The sequence below is a fragment of the Muntiacus reevesi genome, chromosome 16 (genome assembly GCF_963930625.1).
Source record: "Muntiacus reevesi chromosome 16, mMunRee1.1, whole genome shotgun sequence".
Lineage (NCBI taxonomy): Eukaryota > Metazoa > Chordata > Mammalia > Artiodactyla > Cervidae > Muntiacus > Muntiacus reevesi.
In genome coordinates this window covers 2,376,225-2,396,584 of record NC_089264.1, presented here as the reverse complement: position 1 = coordinate 2,396,584, position 20,360 = coordinate 2,376,225, and the positions used below count along the sequence as shown (strand labels likewise).

At 37.3% G+C, this 20,360-nt stretch overlaps 1 protein-coding gene across 2 annotated transcripts in view; it reads right to left on the bottom strand.

The window, feature by feature from the left end:
* Positions 1 to 20,360, bottom strand: part of MARCHF1 (membrane associated ring-CH-type finger 1) — a 435,397-nt gene that overhangs the window by 210,888 nt on the left and 204,149 nt on the right. For both annotated transcript variants that reach the window (XM_065907224.1, XM_065907226.1), the window contains exon 2: positions 10,970 to 11,020. In XM_065907224.1, coding sequence (XP_065763296.1) covers positions 10,970 to 11,020 — 51 coding nt within the window. The remainder of the gene's footprint in view (positions 1 to 10,969; positions 11,021 to 20,360) is intronic.

Below are 20,360 nucleotides of genomic sequence, written 5' to 3'. Positions count from 1 at the left end.
TTGCTTCTATTCCATTTCACAATATTATCATTCCTTCCATTACCAAATGTGTGATTGGGGCTCCAATAAAATTAACGATGGCCAAGCAACTTTAAACGATTGACAAAATATACTTATGTAAGATCAATGATTATAATAGTGTAACTCTACATATAGGAAGAAACAACAAAAGGGAGCCATTTCTTGGACCATGATGGACTAGCAGAGGTGTCTGGCTACTATTAACAGTAATTGCACATGAAATGGCTTATCAACACAAACCTCGCTTGACCTGGGGTTCCTAGCACTGTGGGACAAAGTGGTCAAGAAATGCCTCCCAAACATTCATTGAGTTAAGAATGAAAAAGAAGGGATCATAAAATAAAGAATGCCGCCCACTATCAAGTTCTATAAGAAGCCAGTCATTAGTCACTGTAATCACTAAGCTGCAGTGCACTTTACAAGGAATTCAGGGCAAGGATTAGGATAGCACAATCTGTGCTCTGGGAAAACTGGTACAACTAGCCCTAAGATAGATATCTCAGGAGGAAATCTTATGAGCCCAATTCCTAGAATCTTTCCATACTCAGAAAAGCACTAAAACCTTTATGTCTGTTCCTTACAGATGACAAGAGGAGTTCACAGGTGGCTCAATGATAAAGAATCTTCCTGCCAATGCAAAGAGACTCAGGAGACACGGGTTTGATCCCTGGGTTAAGAAAAACCCCTGGAGGAGGAAATGGCAACCCACTCCAGTATTCTTGCCTGGAGAATCCCTTGGATAGAGAGATTCAGACCATATTGCGGGCTACAGACCATAGGGTCACAAAGAGTCAGACATGTCTGAGTGACTGAGCATCCATGCGCACATAGCCATAACCTTCTATCAAGATGTGTCACTGCAGTTTTGAAAAGACTTGTCCATGTAAACAGTAATCAATTTGTGATTGAGAATCTCGTCTTTTAAATGTCTAGGCTTCCGTATCATTAACTGTTTCCACTAAGCTTACAGAGGTTTGAGACAGGTACCTCCCAATCATTCATGAGAATAAGCCCATAGATTTTTTTCTTTAATGTACATTATTGTAAAGGAAATTAAAAATTGATCCTTAATCTACAGTGAAGGAAACTTTCAAAATCAGGACTGTTTAACTTTTACTTTTGAAATCATCTATCAGTTTTTATGCTTATTACTTTTTTCAAGATTCTTCTATCTGGTTTTCCCATCTCCATCTTCCCCGTCTATTATAGTCCAAGACATGTTAATTAAAGCACAGTTTGGGTTACAGAACTGCTTACAAGCCTTCTTTAATGGTTTCACTGAGATATATATATATATATATATATATATATATATATATATGTTTTTTGGGGGGGCTGCTTGCAGGATACTAGTTCCCCAACCAGGGATTGATACCCAGCTACCACACTGAGAGGACTGAGACCTGAGCACTGCATGGCTGGGAATTCCCTCCAAGTCTTCACAGTATAAATTCCTTGCTCCTTTGTTTCTTGTTTAGGTCCTCTATGATTAGGCTGTTAGTTTAAGTCCTAAACCACTGTTTCCTACTTCAGCCCTGTGTGGCCCCATTTTACAGGCCAGCGTGGTCTCTTTCCCATTTCAGTACAGTACATCCTCTTCCGCTTGGTGAAACTCATCTGTTTCTCTGCCTGGAATATTCTCCCTCCGGCTTTTTGTGCTTTGAACTTTATAAAGTCCAGCTTCAATGCTTTTTATTCTTCCATTGAATCTTTCTGATAGTCTCAGCCAGAAATGAATCTCCTTCTTTTAAGACACATACCATAACCCAAACTTGGGAAGGGAAGAATAATTACATTTTTTATGAATGTGCCAATATATACATTCCCTGCATATGGTTTTAAAAGTGTCAATAATTTTCTTGAAAAATGGTATCAATGTAGATTAGTAATGGTGTAATAAATACTAACATAATTTAAATGGGGGAAAATCCAGTCTTTTTAAAGAGATATATGTGATTTAATAATTTTAATAAAACAAAGTATATATTTACTCTTTTGAAATTTCTTACCTTTGTATTTGTTTTATGTTTAAATATTTTTTCCCCATTGCTTTGTGAAACAAAATCTGATCTTGCTTATGGTTCGTTAAGCTCATGAAAAAAATTTAGTTATAATGATAGTAAAATAGCCTTTAGCTCTAACAGAATGCGTTGTGGTGGAACAGAAAGAATTCAGTGTTGTTATCCATGTTGTCCACTTGATTTCAAACCTAGTAAATACTTGAACTGAAAAGTTAACTTGTTAAGTGTGACATCTAAACATCTGATTTCTTAACTTTTTTTTTAGTGTCTATAGGACATTTTATGTGAAATAAATTTGTAATGTTGGATCATTAATTATATATTAATAATTTGTTTATAGAAAAAAAAATGTGTCACTGATTGCTTGTCCCCCCTTCTCTAAAGTCACATGTATACTGGCTTCCCCCTTTACTCTTCAGAACAGACCAGGAACTGTCTCCCCAGTTGTAATCCTCATGTTGACTCAAGTACATTTTTAATTTTTTAAAAATTAATTTTTATTGGAATATATTCTGCTTTACAACATTGTATTAGTGTTTCCTGTACAGCAAAGTGAATCACCTATATATGTGTGTGTATATATGTATACACACACACACACACACACAAAAAAAAAAAAAAAAACCCTCTTTTTTGGGTTTCCTTCCCCTTTATGTCATTACGGAGCACTGAGTAGAGTTTCCTGAGCTATACTATAGGTTCTCTATATGTTATCTGTTCTATATGAGTAAAATTTTCCATTTCTTTTTTAGACTGACAATGGATTAGCTTTTTTTGTTGACAGAGGTCGTTCCAAACCATGAAAAATTTACCTTGCAGTGCATGGATTAGAGGCCTGTAAATTTGTTATTAGCTTTTTGGCACATGTGTTACATCTAACTTAGATGTTATATCTGTAACCTAGGTGTTATATCTAACTTAGATGGGTAGGTACAAAATGTAATTTAGTATTTTTATTTTTCTTACTTTGAACAAAATCATCTTGAAATAGTTGGAAATACCAAGCTGGGGGAAAAGAAAGCACTTAACATGGAGTTGTAATTACCGAGTACCCATCTAACAGTCTCTCAAGTTCAGTGTACATTTCCAAGAGGTAAGAGGCTACATTCTTTCCCCTGAAACAGAACAAGTACAAAAGTTCACTGAGTAAATAAATAAAATACTTGCTAATTGTAGTCTGGTCAGCGAAAGTGTTGTTTCTGAAGACTGAAGTCCTTGATGAGTCAAAATGTAATTAATTAATCTATTTTCATTTTTAAAGGTTAAAAATAAAACAAGTTACTAAGACAGAGAATTTTGGAATGCTGTGAAGGGAAGTCTGTGTATAAGCTGGGTATAGACTCTTCTCTTTTACCCTTTCCCTGGTGGCAGAACAAAACATATATCCTTACAACTCTCCCTTTCCTCACTTCAACAGAAAGACGAGATGGAAAACAACGCAAGTGGCACTGAATTTCATTTTAAACTGGTGCTGTTTATATGTCACTATTCCTTCATAGAGCTTAAACTGTAAATTTTAATGAAATGAGAATCAAGAAAGGGAATACATGATGTATCTCTGTGGTAACTTGTGAGATAGAGATTTGACAATTATCCAGCTAATCTGATTTGCAAAGACAGCCAAATTGGGTAGTTTAAGTCCCAAAGTGGATTTATTTGGCCTAGTCAATTCAAATTGACTGTGCAATTAATTACTTTACAACACAGTTGCCAACATTCTCATCACTGTAGGATGCATGGAAAGAGTGCAAAGAAAAGTGTGATGAAGGACACTGGAAGGAAAAAAATATTAGGTGATGGCAAGTGAATGAGTCAGTGAACTGAGAAAAGTGAAAAGGATTTAATTGTAACCTGCAAGAAAGAAAAATAAAATCTACATCCTAATGATACAGGAAATAACAGAAAAGGAGAGAGGCTGAGAGATGTCAGTGTCATCCTATAGAAAATATGTCCGTCATCTTTTGTTTAAGTCGTTTAAAGATGATCAAAAACTTACTTCTATGGCTTCCAATGACTTAAGCAATGCTTTTTAAAAATTTATTTGTATTATTGAACTAGTGCATGTCTGAGTCCTTTAGTGATCAACCTTTATGGTTGCTGGAGCTAAATGCAGCCTATTGTCATGTGTGGGAAAATCTGCAAGCATACATTATTTCCTGAAATAAAATCATAAACGAAAAATTCAAGAGGGCACCCGTTAAACTACCTTGTTAGATAAAATGAATTTAGGTACATTTTGCATAGTTATTAACCTATCCAAAGTTTAAACATAGCCAGAGAAGAAAAAACACCAATTTGGCTTCAGATCAATTGTTCTGGCCTTGAACTTGTAGTTCAGAAAATCTAGAGAAAGAAAGTTACAATTTCTTAGAGTAGCAATAGACAGTTTTGTTCCTTCTGCTTACCCCATCTCCTAACCCCAACTCAGCATCCCAGAAAACTATTAATTCATGATCAGTTAGACTTGGAATGTATACTCCTATTTCATCAGAGATTCCGTAACTGGAATATATGAATATCTGTAAAAATTAGAAAGACATTGACTGTAATCAATCTCATTTAAAATGAATACTTTCCTTTAAGGCAAGAATATACAATGGAGAAAAGACAGCCTCTTCAATAAGTGGTGCTGAGAAGACCAGACTGTGGCATATAAAAGAATAAAATTAGAATGTTTTCTAAAATAATACACCAAAATAAATGCAAAATTGATTAAAGATTTAAATGTAAAGCCAGACACTATAAAACTTAGAGGAAAACATAGGCAGAACACTTTTTGACATAAATTGCAGCAAGATCCTCCTTGACCCACCTCTTAGGGTAATGGAAATAGAAACAAAAATTTTTTAAAAATGGGGCGTAATTAAACTTAAAAGCTTTTGCATAGAAAAGGAAATGATAAATAAGACAAAAATGCAATCCTCAGAATTGAAGAAAATAATTGCAAACAAAGCAACTGACAAAGGATTAAGCTCCAAAATATACAAACAGCTGATGCAGCTCAATATTAGAAAAACAAAAAGCCCAATTAAAAAAAAAAAAAAAAAGGTGGGGGGTGGGCAGAAGACCTAAACAGACTTTTCTCCAAAGACATACAGATGGCCAACAAACACATGAAAAATTGCTCAACAATGGTCATTACAGGAGAAATACAAATAAAAACTAAACAAAACAAAACAATAAAACACACCAGTGTTTTATTTATTTATTTATTTATTATTTTTATTTATCAGAATGGCCATCATCAAGAAATCTACAAACAATAAATGTTGGAGAGGATGTGGAGAAAAGGGAACCCTCTTGCACTGTTGGTGGGAATGTAAATTGGTATAGTCACTTGGAGAATAGCATGGAGGTTCCTTAGAAAACTAAAAACAGAACTACCACACGACCCAGCAATTCTGCTACTGGTCACATACCCTGAGAAAACCATAATTCAAAAAGACATGTGTACGCCAGTCTTCATTGTAGCACTATATACAGTAGCCAGGGCATGGAAGCAACCTAGATGCCCATCAACAGATGAATGGATAAAGAAGTTCTGGTACATATGCACAATGGAATATTACTCAGCCATAGAAAGGAAGAACCTGTGTTGGTTGAACTGAGGTAGATGAACCTAGAGCTTGTTATACAGAGTGAAGTAAGTCAGAAAGAGAAAATCAAATATTTTCATGCATATATATGGAATCTAGAAAAGTGGTACTGATGAACCTATTTGCAGGGCAGGAATAGAGACGAAGACATAGAGAACAGACTTGTGGACACAGTGGGGGAAGGAGAGGGCGGGATGAGCTGAGAGAGCAGCACTGAAACATATACACTACCGTGTGCAAAATAGATAGCCAGAGGGCAGCGGCTGCATGGGCGCAGGGAGCTCAACCCATGCTCTGGGACAGCTAGTGGGCTGAGGTGGTGTGTAGGAGGGAGGGGACATGCACAGGGGCCAGGCAGGACCGGTGTGACCCCGTGATGGGGGTGGGGATGGAGGTGTCAGCCCCACACTTCCTGCAGATGCCAACAAACTGCAGGGTGACTGCAGCCCTGACAGGGAACGCCAGTGATAGGAAGGGGAAGAAATGATGTCTTTTAAGCCCTGGACATTCTGCCTTACATGCCCATGCTGCTCCTGGCATTGAAGAGCTGTCGCTCACTGTGCAAGAACTCTGGGTTCAAATTTTCCTTTAAATAGAAGGTTCTCTGCAGGGCAAGTGAATGATAATAATCAGTGCTTTTCTGTGCAAAGATGGGAAACTGACCCAGGGCCACTTGCTGATGAAGAGAAAAGGCTGCTGCTAAGAAGCCTGTCCACTCGAGTGCCTGCTGACCATTCATGTGCTAAGACAGTTCTCAAATTGGTTCACCTCCTTTCTGCTGCTGTTGCTGCTGCTAAGTCGCTTCAGTCGTGTCCAACTCTGTGCGACCCCATAGATGGCAGCCCACCAGGCTCCCCCGTCCCTGGGATTCTCCACGCAAGAACACTGGAGAGGGTTGCCATTTCCTTCTCCTACCTCCTTTCTAGCTGTTTCCTAATTCTACATCCAATTTTACTTCATCAACCTGTCAAAATTATCCTCTCAAGGTATGTAGTCTGAAGATATGGCTGATTTATAGGTCCCTTGTAACAGCAAACAAAGATGGATCTCTCACTACCTCAGAACATGAAATACCTATTCTGAGACCCAAATGCTTAGCTCAGGTTCAGCGGAACAAATTCCCAATACATGTTAAATTGGGGAAACACATTCACTTTGACGTTACTGAAAAACACATTGGAATCTTAAAGGCAAAGAGATGAAGATTTGCAGAAGTAGAATCAAGGTATTTAATCAAAAGAAAGCACGTATTTAAAATATACATCCTTAAAAGTGTTTGTTGAATAAATTGTGTTGACATGCTATATACCTGCACTTACTGCAGAGTAAGCTGGGGCACACAGACAGGAAAAGGGAACGCTTTAGCAATAATATTTTATACACTATGTGCCATCTTTACCTTAACATGGTATAGAATATTTCTAGGTAGAGACCAGTTGAACAACTTAGATGATCCTTTGTCAAATAAGTGAGGTCTAGGGAGTATAACAGGCTTCCCTGATAGCTCAGCTGGTAAAGAATCTGCTTGCAATGCAGGAAACCTTGGTTTGATTCCTGGGTCAGGAAAATCCCCTGGGGAAGGGATAGACTACCTACTCCAGTATTCATGGACTTCCCTGGTGACTTAGACAGTACAGAATCCTCCTGCAACATGGGAGATCTGGGTTTGACCCCTGGATTGGGAAGATCCCCAGAGGAGGGCATGGCAACCCACTCCAGTATTCTTGCCTGGAGAATCCCCAAGGACAGAGGAGCCTGGTGGGCTACAAGCCATGGGGTCACAAAGAGTCGGACATGACTGAGCAACTAAATGCAGGAAATATAACAGGAAATAATGGAAGCTAACAAGCATCATTTTAAGATAGTGGCTTTTGAATTGTTTTCATAAATAGATTAAACTTTATGAACTGCAAAGTGTTTTATTTAAAAGAAAATTCTAGATGTTGATTTGAACTGAAAGTACAAGGCTTTCTTTCCCTTTCACAGTTTGCTCTTGAAAGGTTTTTTCCTGTGAAATACATAGTACACTGTTACAAGTTGATTATAATGAGGGCTTATCCTAGAATAAAGGAAAGAAAAGCCAAATGTGGCTAATTTTGTCTCTTGAGGAATGAATCTGTAAGCTGTATGTGTGTTAAAAAGCATATGTAAAATAGATAGCAAATGAGAATTTGCTGTCTGGCTCAGGAAACTCAAACAGGGGCTCTGTATCAACCTAGAGGAGTGAGATGGGGAGGGAGATGGGAGGGAGGATCAAAAGGGAGGGGATACATGTATACCTTTGGAAGGAAACTTATGACCAACCTAGATAGCATATTAAAAAGCAGAGACATTACTTTGCCAACATTACTTTGACATTACTTTACTCTGGTAAAGGCTATGGTTTTTCCAGTGGTCATGTATGGATGTGAGAGTTGGACTGTGAGGAAAGTTGAGTGCCGAAAAATTGATGCTTTTGAACTATGGTGTTGGAGAAGACTCTTGAGGGTCCCTTGGACTGCAAGGAGATCCAACCAGTCCATCCTAAAAGAGATCAGTCCTGGGTGTTCTTTGGAAGGACTGATGCTGAAGCTGAAACTCCAATACTTTGGCCACCTTATGCAAAGCGTTGACTCATTGGAAAAGACTCTGATGTTGCAAGGGGTTGGGGGCAGGAGGAGAAGGGGACGACAGAGGATGAGGTGGCTGGATGGCATCACTGACTCGATGGGCATGAGTTTGAGTAAACTCCAGGAGTTGGTGATGTACAGGGAGGTCTGGCGTGCTGTGATTCATGGGGTCACAAAGAGTCGGACACGACTGAGCGACTGAATTGAACTGAACTTGGCTGATTCATGCTGAGGTTTGAGAGAAAACAACCAAATTCTGTAAAGCAATTATCCTTCAATAAAAAATAACAATAATTAAAAAAATGAAACCTCCCTCCCCCAAAAAGCAGCAATGAGAGGGTAACAGGCAGGAAGGCCAGGGGTCTCCAAATGGAGGAAACAGGCTGCAAGTGCCAAACATTTTTATCTCTCTTAAGCAGCAGGAGGAAACAAACCAGCGATATTTTTCCTTCTCTATACAAATTTAAAAGGAGGTTTCTCTTAAAATGCTGTGTTGCCATGACACCTGGTTTCACCTGAAACTAACTACTCTCAAACCTTGAGTTAACCAATACATTTTTTTAATGGAAATGTTTGTCTTAAGATATGCTGTCCCCCTAATCTATGTAAACGAAATTATTTGTTTGGTAATCTGCCCTTCTACAAGATTTAAGTCAATCGTTTTATGACCAGGGATGAATTATCTGGTGTCATTCTAAATTCTAAGGCATTCCTTTCTTTTCATTAACAGACTGTGAGTGACTATATAACTTACAGCTAAAGACTAGGAGGTGGGTACTCTTTCGGCCCCCTTCTGATGCCTCTGTCAGAAGCTTTCTCTATCTTCATTATACTTTAATAAAACTTTATTACACAAAAGCTCTGAGAGATCCAGCCTCGTCTCTGGCCCTGGATTGAATTCATCTCCTCTGGAGGCCAAGAATCCTGGCGTCTTATCGTTCAGCAACAACCTTTCAGCAACAAACACTAATATCAAAAGGGATGAGTGAGGGGAAAAAATGAATGCTGGTATGTTCACAATGAGATATTTTGACAATCCCACATACATTGTTTTAAATTTTTATATAGCAGCTCTGTAGCTTTTGGATCAGCATTAATATAGCTAATGCACACAAATCCTATTAGTGTAAGAAAAATAGTCACAAATGTATCTTATACATCCTAAAACAAGCTATAAATATAAACCGATTAAAAAAAAAAAAGAAAGAAAATCCCCATACTCAAGATTGGAATAACCAGAAAACTCAAAGTATAATTGCAGTTGAATAATATGAGGTAGAAAGATTCAACGGTAAAGACTAAGGAGAAAAACTTTAAGTGTTTACTAACAGTTCAAAATTTTTATTTATTCCACACTTGGATATTTCATATTCACAACAGCAAGATCAGTCAGGACTTATACAACCCTGAAATTCAGCAAAAATGATAATGTTCTGTTTCTAATGTTCTATTTACTAAAAAAAAAAAAAAAAAAAAGTCTCAAGGATCTTGATGGATTCTAAATCCATCTCTGTTTCCAAGCCAGGGAACACTTGTACCATTAAAGAGAATGTCCTATGACCAATGTTCCATCTCAAAGGCCCCTAAAAACTGTTTTGTGTATCCTTCTCATAATCCATGCTTTCTAACTTCTACGCCTTTCACGTATATACCTTTAAACATCCTTTCCTTGCATTTAATCAAGTCATACCCACCCTCCAAGTCCCTGTTAATATACAGTTCTTCCCTAGTGCTATCCTGTCACCAAATGTAAATGCACCCTCCACAACCTCTGATCTGTATGCTTTTGACTGGAATATCAGAGGTTCCCATGACCACGCCTGGGGCATGACTTCCTAGGACTGCTCACAGGAATGAACTTGTAGTTATATTCATCCCTATGGTTTATTACAATGAAAGGACACAAAGCAAAGTCAGCAAAGGGAAAAGGCACATGAGGTGAAGTCCAGAGGGAACTGGGAGCAGAGTTCCAAACGTCCACAAGTTGACTCCCTGGGGAATCACACAAGATGTGCTTAATTCCTGTAGTTGTGAGTGTTGGTAACATGAGTCTGAGTAAACTCTGGGAGTTGATGATGGACAGGGAAGCCTGGTGTGCTGCAGTCCATTGGATCGCAGACTTGGACACAACTGAATGACTGAACTGAACTGAATTTTTGTTTTTAAGGTGAAATAAAAATCCAGAATATCTCTTCTATGCCATAAGCTTTCAATACTCTGGTGTCTTGCTTGGATTTATAGATAATCTAGAAAGCAGTATGAGTTTTTTCAACTATTGATTCTATAAAGCAAATATCTTACCAAACTAATGTCTTAAATTGCTTTTTAAAACTTGGCCAGGTTAAATTCCAGCATAGTTGAGCCCAAACTCCTGGAAAAATTGAGTTCATGGAAATAGTACTGTGATGTTTGACAGTTTCCACTGATGTGTGTGGCAGCTCTCTGAGCTCGAGGGAGAGAATTAACATGCTTTGAGTGACACCCTGAAAGCAGCAAATTACTTTTTGCATACAGCACTGAAGAGGAAAAAATAACTTCACTCATTTTGTTGTGTGAAAGCATGTCCATTCATCACAGTAAACCCTTAAAATAGTTATTACCATCAGCAAGTCATATTTGTACATTGGTCACAGATAACAATTGCAGGTAAAACATAAAATATTTACTTGAACTCATAAAATATGCAAATCAATAAACAAGGAAATGAATATACTTCACCTACTTTTGAGATATTACTTGATCGACTTGCAGATCGCCTTGGGGATTTGTCATTCTGAAAAATAAAATTAAAGACATTGATTAAAACATAGCAATAATCATTACTGCTGAGAAAAGAAAGCATAGCACAGGCCAAAATGTAGAAGTTCTTCTTACTGTTCTGACAGACAAAATAATCTTCTTACACAAGATGGTATTTCTCACACCAACTTTTATTTCTATAGTACATATTAGTGTATTTAAAAAAAATTCAGTTAATATCAGGGTTTATACCAATCTAGGAATATTTATTTCTAGGAAATGCCTATTTCTCTAGAAAAATAAATGCAGTTTCTTTGAAATAAATTTATAAATGAAAATATAGTCCATTATTTCTTTTTCGGCTTTGGCTACCAGGAAATTCTGAGTAAATTCTGATTCTCAGTGTCAGTAAATATTGCAACCGTATGGTGCATAGCATCTAACTTGTATTCTTCTACAATACACTTTGTTTGTCTTTTCTCTTATTTTAAAAATGAGAGAAAGTTTAAAGACAATTTAAAAGGTAACTGTTTAATTAAAAAAATATTTTAAAATTTAAAGCTTAAAAAAATAAATTTTAAAAATTATACCGCTGTTCTTGCTTCCTAAGGAATTTTCAATTTAGGAGAAAAGAAGCATGCACAAAGCTCTTGAATAGATATTTTTATTAAAAAAAAGTCATCCAATTTTAAAGTAAAAAGGGCCCCTGACAAGTGGCAACCCGTAGTTAGAAGACCATAGGCATTGTGCTGCCTCCACCCCCAGAACGCTGCCCGAGCCAGGGCCAGTGCAGGGCCTTCTTCCAGGTCAGTCACTCTTCCCACTCCCCCAGTTATCTGCTGGTGGGTGACTGATCGGCAGTCAGGATGTGTGGGTGCTCTGCATGTTACACGTATCAAGAGATCACAGCACATCTTTCCTTCTGTGTAGAAAACTTGAAAGACCCTGTTCTGGAAACCGATATTTTGTGAAAGATCTATATTAACACTTTAGAAATCTTTAAAAAACTATTTCTGAGCATCTGGACTCAACATCACAGTGGACCAGAGTAGACAACTACAGTGCATCTTGACAGAAGTCATATTTGAAAACTAAGGTTTTTTTATGTTTTATTTTTTTTCCATTTGTTTTTATTAGTTGGAGGCTAATTACTTTACAATATCGTAGTGGTTTTTGTCACACACTGACATGAATCAGCCATGGATTTACATGTGTTCCCCATCCTGATCCCCCCTCCCACCTTCCTCTCCACCCGATCCCTCTGGGTCTTCCCAGGGCACCAGCCCTGAGCACTTGTCTCATGCATCCAACCTGGGCTGGTGATCTGTTTCACCCTAGATAATATACATGTTTCGATGCTGTTCTCTCGAAACATCCCACCCTCTCCTTCTCCCACAGAGTTCAAAATTCTGTTCTGTACTTCTGTGTCTCTTTTTCTGTTTTGCATATAGGGTTATCATTACCATCTTTCTAAATTCCATATATATGTGTTAGTATACTGTATTGGTCTTTATCTTTCTGGCTTACTTCACTCTGTATGATGGTCTCCAGTTTCATCCATCTCATTAGAACTGATTCAAATGAATTCTTTTTAATGGCTGAGTAATATATAAGGAAGCTGTGGTACATATACACCATGGAATATTACTCAGCCATTAAAACTAAGTTTTTATAACAAACTGCAGGTCTGAAATTGCCCAGCGATGACTGCTGGAGACAGTTTTCAGAAACACTGTGATGAGGGGATATGGCAACGTGTTAATACGGAAACACAGTGACTGAATTCACTGCAAACTGTCACTGAGTCTGGCGCAGACTTGCAGGCGTTACAGCTGAACAGTGCTTTTTCCTTTACATGCACCTTCCATTTCATACAACCATGAATGTCACTGTGAAGCATGTTATTACAGACCGAGATGAGTCACAACTATATGATTAGTTACACCTTGTAACAGCCCTGTGATCCAGTTGGAGATTAATGTGTGTGTTCCCCAAAGACATTTTTCCTTGATTAGCTTCCCCTGGTGATGGAGAGAGGTACTTTTCCACTGACACTTCAACTCTTCTTCTACAGACAAGAAAACAAAACTAATCCATCTATTCTTCTCAGTGAAATTCAGAATTTTGACATGCTACTTGATAGAAGAGAGGTCAATGATACAACAGACTTGAGGGGAGTTTGGTTGTCCTCATTGTTTTACTATATTTTCTATATTTACATGATATTTGAGAACCTAGCCAAAGAACTAGAATTGAAAGGCGCTTCAGCAAGAACTAAGAAATACTATACAAACTGAATTTGACATCAGGTTACCTACTTTTTCCAACCAAATGGGACTCTGTAGTGTTTTAAGATAAAAACGACGGTCAGGTCCTTCCACAGTTGTGAGTGAGTTCATCATGGGGCTATAATAAGCAGATAATTCCCACAGCAGCTCCCAATCTAGCAGCGTGGGGAACACCTCCTTGATTATTTAGTACTTCAAAAGATCTTTTACCTTGAAATCTGTTAGCTCTATTCTCTTTTAATAAAAGGTTAGGCATTGAAGGAAGTAAACAAGCTTAGACAAGGGCTAGCATTTTGCCATGGCTAAGGTCTTTATTATTTTTATTTCAGTTTACACTTGGGAACAGAGAGGTTACCCTATTGCTCATCTGCAGTGATGCAAAATTTGAGGTTTTGATGTGAACTAGACTTGTACCTCTGAACTAGTTCTAGCAGGAGTGTATTCAAGAGCCCAAGCATCTAAATTACTCCCTGTGAAATGGGGACTGGATCGAATGAGTTATAGATGAAAAGAATTATAGATTACAAGATTATAATATTTCCATTATTATTCACAGGTAGAGGAAACACCCAAAGAGCTCCCTCAAAAATCATGACAATCATCACAAGTTACTAGATCGGTAATTTTAATATAAACACCCTAGTTTCTCTGTCCTGCAATTCCACCTCCATTGTGGATTAGATTCTGGCATATAAAACTTAAGAATGGAAAATCAAATTGCTCTCTACCAAAGAGGATTAAGGAATTCCAGTCTGCCTTGCTTTCAAAGCAAAGCATCAGAAACACTTTCTTTCCCTCGTGGAAAACTTCCAAAGCAACCTGTCCAATTTGCTACTGATTAATTGGGTGGTTTGTCCCATTACTATTGCTGTGATGTGTTCTTTTTTCCTAGATTAGTGAAATATGGTTGTCATACCTCATTATGATCAGTTTAAATTCTTTACCTTAGATTAAATAGAAGCTGTCACAGAATATAATGTAACTTACTGGTACCCAAATTATAATGATCTTGTAGGTCACTAAAAGTTGAAACCAATAAGAGTTCCAGACAAATCTACACAAAAATTAAGGGATCATGAAGCAATAACGTTGATGAGATATTTTAGTAGATCAATTTTAGCAGCTTATTCATGGCATGCAGGGAGAGAGACTTCTAGTTTCACAAGTGTTTTAAAATATTTTCAAAAGTTTATAATTTTTAATGTATTGCTAAATTTTTTTGATGATTATTATTAACATAGGATAATTTTTTTTCAATTTGACCTTACTAAGAAAGGGTTGATTTTTATCACCAGCAAGAATAAATGATTACCAAATAAGGAAACCATTACTAAATTTTTTGTACTCATTTAACATTATAATCTAAGGAAAATGACATAGATCCTTTAAAGTGGAACGCTCTGTGTTAAAGAATGTATGATACAGTGGACTTGTATTTATCTACAGAAGACTACTCTCTATAATACCAGTAATCAGGAGAGGGAAGTAAAGAAGCTTGAGGGAGGATTTTTGTTTGCTTTTTAAGGAAAAAAAATCTATTTCTGAGTGCAGAAATCAGAATAAGACAATTTCAGACCACTAATCAGACAACAGATATGATGGTATTCTACAGTTTTCTTCCTTTGTCCTCCCCACCCCAGGCTAAAAGACAAGAATATTTGAAAGAAGAAAAAATGAGGCAATTTTGAGGATCATCTGAAAAATTCTAAGTTGATCATGAAACTATTTCTGCTAAACAATTAAAGAATTAAAGCTTAAAATAGAAGAAAAATCTTTGAAAGCAATGTGGCTTGTAAACAACAACAACAAAAAAAATGACACAGAGATATTGAATAATATAATAAAACCCAATTAATAGATTTATTAAAAATGTCATGTCCCTTAGATAAAAAATACTTTTAAAAATGCTTATGAAATGTTTAAAATTTATCTGACTTCAAGTAGTACCTCAACAAAAATCTCCAAGTAGAGATTTTATAGGGTAGCTCTCTTGATATTAAGCCAGTAAAACTAGAAATAAAATTAGAAATAAAAATTTGAAATGTTACTAATAAATCTTGATCACCTGAAAACTAACTCACTTTAAGATAAGGCTTGGTTCAAAGAAATGAAAGCTTTTGGAAAATTATAGCCAGAAATTCTGGAAAACATTATACTAAGACTTATGTAACACAACAAAGCTATATCCAGATAAAATTTTATGACTTTAAAGACTTTCATTATTGAAGAACACAGTAGCAAAACAATTTTTTTTTAATGCAGTTAAAACAATAAAATATGAAAGCTAAAACTCATTACATGGGCATAAATAAGAATAAAGAAACAATTTATAGCAGGTTTTTGAAAATAATTACAAAGTAGATGAATTCCCTATGAGACTTTTAAAAACTTATTTAGGAGAGCAGAATATGTAAGAAATAAGGAAGGATACAATCAGAGACACAGAAAATATTTTTAAAAATGTAAAAGAAGGCTAAATGTAATGGTACTGCAACAAATTTGAAAACCTAGAGGAAACGAATCACATTTAGCAAAATAAAAGTTGTCAGAATTTATACAAAAAGAGGGAAATTTGATTAGATAATTAACCAAGAAGAGATTGGATAAATAAATAAAAGTCTATATGCCCTACAAAGGATAAGGGCACGATCATTTCACAATTGAGCTCTATCTTTTTTTCAATATTTGTTTTTTATCCATTTACCTGGTAATGCTGGGTCTTAGTTGTGGCGTATGGAATCTAGTTCCCTGACCAAGGATCGAATCTGGGCCTCCTGCACTGGGTGCACAGACTCTTGGCCACTTGACCACCAGTGAAGCTTTGAGTTGTATCTTACTGCTTTGCTGACCCTGTTCGTGAGGCCAGTTGTCTTGCTGTTCACATCGTTCGCACTGTTCACTAAACCCAGGGTAGGCAAGGCGTGAGTTCAGAGGCTGGAAGAAGACTCAGGAGCCACAGGTCCTACAGACACGTTTGTTCTCTCCTGGCGGGCCCAGCCGCCGTCACAGTATTCTCCTCCGGCTGACGCAGCAGGCACAGCTGGGCCCCAGTGGTAAAATGTCCCCACTTTCTAGGTGGAGCTCGCATGTATGCGTGCTGCACACCCCCTGACCAAGGGAGTACTTCGTGACATGCGCGTGCAGGCTACAAATGATCTCAACTGTTACATAATCATTGTTTACAAAATGAGGGGCAAGAGCAAGAGGCTGTGGAGCGAGAGAGTCTGACCATACCATCCTGGCTAATTTGCTCTTTCCATTTACCTACTTCTCAAGAAAACATAATTACAGTTTCATTTACACTATTCTTAACCATAAGAACATAAAATTCCCTAATTCGTATTATGAACTCTGTATAAATGACTCTTCGAATGTGTTGAGAGTATCAAAAATAAAAAATGAAAAGTAAGTTATACTATGATCTTGTGTTCAGTTGTGTCTGACTCTTTGTGATCCCATGGGCTGTAACCCACCAGGCTCCCCGTCCATGGAATTTTCAAGACAAGAATACTGGAGTGTGTTGCCATTTCCTTCTCCAGGGGAAATTCCCATCCCAAGGATCGAATCTTCACTCTTGAATCTCCTGCATTGGCAACAGGATTCTTTACCATTGTGCCACCTGGAAGGCTATACTATGGTCTTATTTGGGACCAAAGATGAAAAATTTCTTTAACATATTAGCATGTATCTTATAGTAGCATGGATGTTTGATACACCAGCAGTGTACCAAAAAATTCTCAAGAATAAAATAAGATTTATTCAGGATATTTTCTTATCAGGAAATTGATCACCAATTCTTTGAAAGAGAAAACCACTCTTACTGCAATATAAGCTTTAAGTAAAGTAAAAATTGAAGGAAATCTTTAAAGTGATAAAGATAATATCTTAAAAATCATTATCAAATATTATCTTAAATGGCAAAATACTAAAACTACATTAATTAAAGATACTTTTTTAGGGATGCTTGCTCTTTTTATATAATTTTATTTAGTTATGGCTGCTCCGGGCCTTCCTGGCCACACGCGGGCTTCTCTCTGTCTTGCTGAGCAGAGCCTGCTCTCTAGGTGCAGTGTGCAGGTTTTCACTGCAGTGGCTTCAGAGCTGTGGCACCTGGGCTCTTGAGCACAGGCTCGGTAGTAATGCTACATCGGCTTGGTTGCTCTATGGCATGTGAGGTCTTCCTGGATCAGGGATGGAACCCATGTCTCCTGCATTGGCAGGAAGACTCTCTACCACTGAGCCGCCAGGGAAGCATGAGATGTTTGCTCTTGCTATTATTATTCAGCTTAACTTAGAGTTTCTAGCAAACTTAACAATAACAAAAAAAATAAAATATTTGAAATATTATTGAAAAAGAAGCTAAAAATAAGCCATTTTTCTCTTATTGATAAATATAATATTATATAAATTCCAACTGCCTCTAATTATAAAAGGAAACTGCAGTTAATGAGACTTTAGTACAATGGCTAGATAGAGAATATGTATATCATGACAGAGTCTATAAATTTCCAAAAACCTACTATCCCTTCCTCTGTATTAAGAAAATGGTAACCAGGTATGCATTATCCCTATCATGTTACATCTCCCAGGGTTCCTTCCAATTACAACTTGCCTATATGCCAAAACCTTTGACTGTGTGGATCACAATAAACTGTGGAAAATTCTGAAAGAGATGGGCACACCAGACCACCTGACCTGCCTCTTGAGAAACCTGTATGCAGGTCAGGAAGCAACAGTTAGAACTGGACATGGAACAACAGACTGGTTCCAAATAGGAAAAGGAGTATGTCAAGGCTGTATATTGTCACCCTGTTTATTTAACTTATATGCAGAGTACATCATGAGAAACGCTGGGCTGGAAGAAGCACAAGCTGGAATTAAGATTGCCAGGAGAAATATCAATAACCTCAGATATGCAGACAACATCACCCTTATGGCAGAAAGTGAAGAGGAACTAAAAAGCCTCTTGATGAAAGTGAAGGAGGAGAGTGAAAAAGATGGCTTAAAGCTCAACATTCAGAAAACTAAGATCATGGCATCTGGTCCCATCACTTCATGGGAAATAGATGGGAAAACATTGGAAACAGTGTCAGACTTTATTTTCTTGGGCTCCAAAATCACTGCAGATGGTGATTGCAGCCATGAAATCATGGCTTGGAAGGAAAGTTATGACCAACCTAGATATCAGAGACATTACTTTGCCAACAAAGGTCCATCTGGTCAAGGCTATGATTTTTCCAGTGGTCATGTATGGATGTGAGAGTTGGACTGTGAAGAAAGCTGAGCACCGAATACTTGATGCTTTTGAACTGTGGTGTTGGAGAAGACTCTTGAGAGTCCCTTGGACTGCAAGGAGATCCAGCCAGTCCATCCTGAAGGAGGTCAGTCCTGGGTGTTCATTGGAAGGACTGATGTTGAAGCTGAGACCCCAATACTTTGGCCACCTGATGCAAAGAGCTGACTCACTGGAAAAGACCCTGATGCTGGAAGGGATTGGGGGCAGGAGGAGAAGGGGACGACAGAGAATGAGATGCCTGGATGGCATCACCAACTTGATGGATATGGGTTTGAGTAAACTCTGGGAGTTGGTGCTGGACAGGGTGGCCTGACATGCTGCGATTCATGGGGTTGCAAAGAGTCGGACATGACTGAGTGACTGAACTGAACTGAAATGATGGCCAAATTCCCTCCAGTGAGATGTGGGTAGAACTAACATTTGTCAGCTTTCTGCTTGTCCCATAAATCTAAACTTTACCTCATGCTCTCTTCTGCTGCTCTATGTGAGGATGGAGACTATTGGAGCAAGCCAAGAAGCACATATTAAAGGTGGTAGAGCTGAATTCCCCTGAGTCCCTTAATGACCGTCAGTGAAAAGCCATCTGATAATTTATAATATACATCCTGAACAGTCACAAGAGATAAATAAATTTGTATTTCTTTGGGGTCACTACATTTTTGGGTTTCTTTATACAACAATTTAGTCTTTCTTAATGGAAATGTTGCAAAATCAATAGCTTTCTCTCTTCTAGTTATAAATATCCAGAAGTGTCAAAATAAAACCCAAACCTATAAAACACTTAAGAACAAATGTGAAAAGGATCTCTTAAAATCTTATTAAGATATAAAAGATAATATCTTATTGATGAGTATAAATCATAATCTTAAAACATTCTGTAATGGCAAGAATATTTCATAAAATATAGATCCTCTATAAATTGACATGTAAATAGAGTGTGGGTTCAATAAAGCCTCAAAATTTGTTTTTTCTTTTTTGAAGTAGAAAGAAAATAGATAAAATGATTTTAAATAACATGTATATAAAAAGAAATGTCCGAGAAGAGACAAAAAAATATGGAAAAAAAGGACATCTCCTTATGTTAGGCACTGCCCATATAAAGTCACTGTCATTAAGTCAGCATGGTATTGGCATAAGAATTAATCAAAAGTCTGAAATCCAGGATAGAAAATCCAGAAATAGGTATAAGACTTTCACATGTGACAAAGCTAGTAGTAAAATTAATGTTGAAATGATAGTTGACATAATAAATTATGTCTGACTCTGTGATCCCATGGACTGTAGTCTGCCAGGCTCCTCTGTCCATGGGGAATCTCCAGATAGGAATACTGGAGTGGGTTGCCATGTTCTCCTCCAGGGGATCTTCCCAACCCACAGATTGAACCCAGGTCTCCCACATTGCAGGTGGATTCTTTACCATCTGTGCCACCAGGGAAACCCAAGAATACTGAAGTGGGTAGCCTTTCGCTTCTCAACGGATCTTCCTAACCCAATAATTGAACTGGAGCCTCCTGAATGGCAGGGAGACTCCTTACCAGCTGAGTTGTCAGGGAAATCCTAATCAAAAGTCAGTAAAATCCAGAATAGAAAACCCAGAAATAAGTATAAGAATTTCATATTTAATAAAACTAGTAGTCAAATTAATATTGAAATGATAGGTAATGTAATAAATGCTTCTGGACAAGAAAAAGTAAACCCACATCAAATGACATTTACAGCCAAAGTATATAAAAAATGTCTAAAATGTAATAAAAATAAAAAGTCCTTGAAATAAGCCTATATTATAAATG